This window comes from Myotis davidii, unplaced genomic scaffold (genome assembly GCF_000327345.1).
Source record: "Myotis davidii unplaced genomic scaffold, ASM32734v1 scaffold120, whole genome shotgun sequence".
In the NCBI taxonomy this organism is placed as follows: Eukaryota; Metazoa; Chordata; class Mammalia; order Chiroptera; family Vespertilionidae; genus Myotis; species Myotis davidii.
Window position 1 is genome coordinate 1,260,943 of NW_006294778.1, and position 6,967 is coordinate 1,267,909.

The window sequence follows — 6,967 nt, forward strand, 5'->3', positions numbered from 1 at the left end:
CCACTGATTTTGATTTCTTGGGAGAGATGAATAGGGCCCTTATCTGGGTGGGGATCTCTGGTTTCAAAATTGATCTGCCCCTTCTCGCCGGATGTGAGGCCGCTCATGCCACTGGGCAGGGCTGAACTCTGGGGCCCCCGGGGCATGTGAGCAGGGACAGGGAGCCTGTGAGAAGCTGGTGCAGGGCTCGCCATCCCCAGGGAAACTAATAAAGCTATTGTTGGGAAGGGAAGAGAGAAAATAGCCGACAAGATGTTTTTTGTTCTCTGTGACCTTGCCTGTGTTCGGGAAGGGGCTGGCATGTTGCAAATGGGAATGGCCTTTGAAACCTATTTGAACAGCTTGGGAAGGGAGAGGGTTGGGCAGTGGAGACGAGACCTGGGTGGCAGGGAAAAGCACTGCCATTCTAACTGTCTGACCTTGGATAAATGACCTGCCTCTGATGTCTCCTCTATCACATGGGGAAAGGGAAGAATGCTGACAAACTGGGGTGGGCAAAAATAGGTTTACAGTTGTAAATACAGAAAACACAGAGTTTGTTCTCGTATTAGTATTTACTAATTATTGTATTATTTTCCATACAAACACCTGTAGACCTACGTTTGCCCACCCCGGTACATAAAGTGCCCGGTACTGTTCATCCCCGGGCGTGAAGACGAGGTTGACACAGTGCTGATCTGGGCTCGCTCTGCTCTGCCTCCAACCCCCCAGGAGAATGCCCAGCCTGGGCACTGGGCCACCCCCACTGATTTTGATTTCTTGGGAGAGATGAATAGGGCCCTTATCTGGGTGGGGATCTCTGGTTTCAAAATTGATCTGCCCCTTCTCGCCGGATGTGAGGCCGCTCATGCCACTGGGCAGGGCTGAACTCTGGGGCCCCCGGGGCATGTGAGCAGGGACAGGGAGCCTGTGAGAAGCTGGTGCAGGGCTCGCCATCCCCAGGGAAACTAATAAAGCTATTGTTGGGAAGGGAAGAGAGAAAATAGCCGACAAGATGTTTTTTGTTCTCTGTGACCTTGCCTGTGTTCGGGAAGGGGCTGGCATGTTGCAAATGGGAATGGCCTTTGAAACCTATTTGAACAGCTTGGGAAGGGAGCGGGGTGGGTGGTCCTGGGTGGCAGGGAAAAGCACCGCCATTCTAACTGTCTGACCTTGGATAAATGACCTGCCTCTGATGTCTCCTCTATCACATGGGGAAAGGGAAGAATGCTGACAAACTGGGGTGGGCAAAAGTAGGTTTACAGTTGTGAATACAGAAAACAGAGTTTGTTCTCGTATTAGTATTTACTAATTATTGTATTATTTTCCATACAAACACCTGTAGACCTACGTTTGCCCACCCCGGTACATAAAGTGCCCGGTACTGTTCCTGGCTCTGACCAGACACTCAGTAAATGTAGCTGCTATTAGCCTGGGAGTTGCTATGGTGAGTGGACTCACCCAGAGTTCAACACCATGGCGCCCACTTTCATCTCTTGGGCTGTAACAAATGACTTTAGAAACCTATCCGGATGTCTCCAAATTCTGCTGAGTCTCCCCCTGCAGGACTCTTGGCCTGGCCTCTGAGAATTAAGATATTCGTTTATAAGGACATGCGGACACCGATGTTTAGTGGTCATTCTTGAGTGGCAGAGAGGGAACTACACAAATGTCCATTAATAGGAAAATGGCTGAAGAATTGCAGCATGTGGAATAGTGTGAAGCTATTGAAACTATTGGGTTAGGAGTGTAGCTATGGATGTAGGACAGGGTCTGTACATGGTGTGAAAAGAGCCATTTTTGAGAACACAAATGTCAGCTTCAACCATGTATGTGTGTACATGTTTGCAGAGGTTGAATGTAATGAGTGATGGGCAGGAATACACACCACACACACCCAGCAGGTGAGATCAGTCAGCTGGGCTGGAGAGTGGAGGAGAGAGATGGGGGGACGGGGGGTGTGGGTTGGAGATGGTGGCAAAAATAGGAAAAAGCTTAATGCGTAATGTTTAAATGAGGAGACAGGTGTAAAATTCTATCTCTAATATTATTGCAGAGTATCCCATTTTGTAATTAGACCTATAAACGAGGATTCTGAAGTCGCGTGGACCAACATTCTGATTTGATTAAGTGATGAGGTTGTGAACAATCCCCTTCCTGAATTTCTACAGTCATTTGAAAACTGTTATTTCCATTTTAAAACGTTTCACTGTCCCCGCCCCAGTCCAGGCCCAAGCAGTGGCACTTCCTGTCAGTTTTAATCAATTCCACGTCGGGGTCTGGCCCTTCGGTCTCTCCTGATACAGTTCATCCTGCAGCTGGCAGGTCGCTTTCCTTTCCCCAGACTGAGCGACTTCCCCAAGGCCCATCCAAGCCACGTGTACCCCTCCTTTCAGCTTTGAAGACCCCCAATAATCTGGCCCCAAAGTGCCTCTTCCTTCTCGCCGACACCCAGATTCTGTGTCAGGGGCCTTTCCTGGGCCGGCAGTGTTCTGGAAGCTGGGGATGCAACAGGGGACCAGCGAGGCCGGTTGGAGATCACCCCAGCCCTCGCTCAGCACAGTGCCCCGCACGCATGGTGTGACCAATATATGCATGTGCCCCTGGTGGGCGTGGTCCCATGGACTTGAAACCTCTCAGGGTGGCCTGGAGAGGGCTTGGGAGAGGAAATGAGAATTTCCAGATATTTGAAGGTTGTTGGGGAAATAACCTAAGGCAGAACTGTAACAGGAATAACGGAGCTGCCATTCATTGGGTACTTACAACATAAGTGCTTCCCATGCTGTAACTCACTTAATTCTCACAGCAACCCTATGGGATGGGTACTCATCACCCCCATCTCATTGACAAGGAAACTGAGGCACAGATCCATGTAGCAGCTGGTCAGAGGTCACACAAGCCAGGATGTGAAAGCGGTCATTTACTTCCCTCTGCCATCTCTCTGATTGGTGGATGCCCTGGGCAGAAAGGTTTTAAGGGCAGGAGCTTCCTTTGGAAGCCGGAAGTGTCAGCATTTAGGGCATTTGAGCCTGGCAGGATGACCACCTGTCAAGGCATCCTACTGGGGATTCCTGGGGGTGTCAGATGACTGAGTGTTTCTGCAGCACAGGCCACGCCCAGAGCCTTGGTGGAGATGCTCTGAGATGCTAATGAGTGATTTCCTCTTGTCTCTTCCAGCTCACAGCCCCTCACTTCCCCGTGGTGGTCAAGCTGGGACATGCCCACGCTGGAATGGGAAAGGTATGAGAAGCAGCTCTCACACTCATGTTCATGCTCATACAGACACCTTGTCCCCCTCTCTGTCCGTCCTCCACCCACCCCACCCAAAGTGCACTCCCCCTCCTGCCCAGCCCCTTCCTCTGAGCTCCCAGAGCTGGGAACCTCTCTCCAGCTCTGTCCGGACTCACCGAAACCATGCTGGAACTGCTAGCTAATTGTCTCCTGTGATTGTGGCTTCAGGGTAATGAATGTAAAGCATTTTGTCAATGGTGATTCTTTTGTATCTGTCGTCATCTATGCCAGTGGTTCTCAACCTTCCTCATGCCACGACCCTTTAATACAGTTCCTCATGTTGTGACCCCCAACCATAAAATTATTTTCGTTGCTACTTCATAACTGTAATGTTGCTACAGTTATGAATCGTAATATAAATGTCTGATATGCAGGATGGTCTTAGGCGACCCCTGTGAAAGGGTCGTTCGACCGCCAAAGGGGTCGTGACCCACAGGTTGAGAACCGCTGATCTATGCCATGGCTGGCTGTAAGTTCATGGCTTTGTCACCTGCAAGGCTAACATCTAGAAAGTGGCTAATACATCAGGCTCCATGGAGGCAGTCCCTGGAGCCAGTCAGCTTCTGTGAAAGTAGATGATATGTTTCACACCGTTGCAGCTGACATATTGGTCTGATCCTTTCCGTTGCAAATGTAGAAACGCTACTCAAATTTGGGGGAGAGGTAATTCATTGGTCCGAGCCATCGGGAAGTCTAGAATAGTTCTTGATAGATTAGGACAGCGCTGGATTCAGGAACTCAAATGATACTGACAGAGCTCGGTCTCCTCTATCTCTGGACTCTGCTCATCTCTACTTGGTGTGTTCTTCAGGCAGTCGGCATGGCTACGGGTGGCCCACCTGGTCCCTAAGCATCTCTATGTCTGATCTCATGGAGGGGCATTGATTGGCCTTGCTTGGGTTCCTGTGCCCACCCTGAATAAGTGGAGATATATTCAGCCCCCACTCAAGCCATACTGATCAGGGTCTCCACAGGAAATGGAGATTTACTCCTCGGTAAGGGGGCGGGAGTGTGGGGAAGTGGTGGGGAGTGGCTACCACAGGCCGCCTCTCAAACTTCTGGCACCAATAGAACCACGTGAGAACATGTAGGTCTCAGCACCTGTCATCCCTGAGCCCAAGCACCAGGTCCAATGCAGGGGTCCTGGGTCAAGGACAGCAGGAGCTAGTAGCAACCTTGCTCTGAGAAGGCCCACCCAGCCGAAAATAACCCTGCACCTTACACCTTTGTTCTTCCCCACCTTGTGTTCCTTCTGCATCATCGCTTCCCACCTAAACTCCATCCCCTTCAGGCAGCAAAGAATGGAAAGAGCCCAGCAGGTCAGGCCACGACCCCAGCTCTGATGTCCTGACCTTGAGCCAGTTCCCATCTAACTTCCCTTGCCTCCTCATCTGTGGAATGATGACCATTCCAATGATCGTCTTTCAACTGAATCTCCCTCCGTGCAACCTCTCCCTAGAAAGTACACGCCGTGGGGGCGGGGCTCTGCCTGTTTGCCCCACCTCTGTGTCCTGTAAGGGGCCCTGGTGCACAGTGGCCCCTCCGGTTGTTGGTGGACTGGATGGGTGAGTGAACCCGTTTTGATGCATCCCTGTGTCTGTTCCCACGGCCTCTCCTCTCAACCCGGCAATTCTGCTGAGGCTGCCCTCCCCCTGGTCCTCAATAACCTAACCCAACGGGCACTTTTTCTGAACCGAGCTCTCTGTGTCATTTAAATCTGCCACCTCCCTTCTGTCCCGCAGCCCTTCCTCCAGGGAACTCCTGGCTCTCCTCTTCTCTCCCTGACCATGGCTTCTGTGTCCTGCAAGGACCTTTCTTCCTGCTCCATTCCTCGCCGTCTATTCCATCACCATGCACTATCTGGGCGCTCATCTTCTCTTTCACCCTCAGCGGCATCTACACGCCAACAGCCAGCCCCCAATCACAATTCCTGTCCAGAGCACCAGACTCATATCCAGCTCCCCCTTCAGCATCTCCACCTTGTCTCCCATGAAAACCTCAGACTCTATACCAGTGGTCGGCAAACTGCGGCTCACGAGCCACATGCGGCTCTTTAGCCCCTTGAGTGTGGCCACGAAGTTTCAATCGTATTGTATGTGTTCGCCCGCACATGGCATTTTGTGGAAGAGCCACACTCAAGGGGCCGCAGTTTGCCGACCACTGACCTAGACATTGCAGACCATGCCCGTGATCTTCTCAGACACCCTGCTTCCCCTCCTTGTCTCCCTCCCCCCCTCCTCCTGTGACCGTATCTAGAGCAGAAATCGCCAGTCCTCCCCTGGTCCCTGGGAGTCATCTCCTCTCCTCCTCCATGTTCAAATGGTCATCAAGTCCTTACTTGCCTGTTATTAATGTCTCTCCAGCTTGTCCCGTTCTTTCCACCTGCTGCCACCATGTTGGACAATTCTTGTAACACTAGAGGCCCAGCGCGCACAAAATCGTGCACGAGTAGCTTGCTTCCGCCTGCTTCAGCTGGCCACCCCACCCATCGCCACTCATAGCTCATACCCCACCCTCCACCACTTGTAGCTCGCACCCCACCCTGCCTGCCGCAAGAGCCACTGCTCACTGGCCAGGGGGAGGGACCAAGAGGTGCTCCATGTACCTCCTGGTGACAGTCGTTTGGTCGTTCCAGCGTTACGGCATTACAGCCACGGGCCTTTTATAATACAGATTAGAGGGTTCCCAAGAATTAAATTCTGTTTCTAAAGCTTAAAATCATCCCAGACAGGAAATAAAAGGAAGAAAATACTTAAAGAGGCTGACCCAGTGCTGGGGGGCAGGGGGGTGCCTCTGAGAAACTCAGGCCCAAGAGGGACTCGAAAAACGTGGAAAGGAGGACACGTCTCCAAGGACGGAAAACATCACCAACCAGAATGACCTGAGGTTTCAGGAAACGCTGAGGCGAGGGGAAAGGGCTTCCTCCTGCTGTCCGGGATGAGAAAACTGTCAGGAACGCTCTGGACGTGCCGACTGAGCAGATGATGTCATACTCGTGGCCACGAGAGAGAGAAACGAAATTGCTACCTTCCCTGGTACTCCCAGCTCCTCCCAAGAGTGAGATTGCCTGGAGCCCAGCAGAGCACGTTCTTAGGAGAAACGGGCAGAAGCTGGGCATGAACTCAGTGTTGCTGGGAGCCCACCTAGCGCCCTGTGCATGCGCTCACTGAGCCATCCGTCACATTTCTCCTCTGTTCCTATGTGTTGACTGGGGCCTGCTCTGTGCCAAGAATTGGAGGATGAATAGGACCCAGCCTCTGCTCCCACTGACTTGGGGCGGCAGTCACATAAAGAATTAAGTGTAATGTGTGTTGGAGGTCTGGGAGAAAGCTGCGAGGGCCGTATGGGGATTGAAGGAAGAAGATTTTAATGTAGCTTGAAGGAAGGAGCTTAATTCGCCCTAGGGGGTGGAGGGATGGAAAAAACTTATACCTCAGGGGAAATGTGGGTGGTTTGTGTGCCTGGAAATGTAAGGAATTCCAACAAAGAAGAACGACTTGAAGAAAAGAGGTGGGTGAATACCCTCTTGTATTAAAACAAGCGTGATAAGTGTCACAAGGCACAGAAATCAAACGCTGTGCAGTTGGGGGAGCACTTAGGTAGGAGGTAATCGTGGGGAACACCAGGAGGTGATTGTGGGGAACACCAGGAGTTCTTCAGAAATAAGTCCAACTAGACCAGTGGTTTCTCTGAGCAG

General features: G+C 51.6%; 1 protein-coding gene across 2 annotated transcripts in view; it reads left to right on the forward strand.

The window, feature by feature from the left end:
* SYN3 (synapsin III) overlaps positions 1–6,967 on the forward strand; it is a 416,488-nt gene that overhangs the window by 339,825 nt on the left and 69,696 nt on the right. For both annotated transcript variants that reach the window (XM_006769322.2, XM_006769323.2), the window contains exon 7: positions 3,157–3,219. In XM_006769322.2, the coding sequence (XP_006769385.1) occupies positions 3,157–3,219 (63 nt within the window). The remainder of the gene's footprint in view (positions 1–3,156; positions 3,220–6,967) is intronic.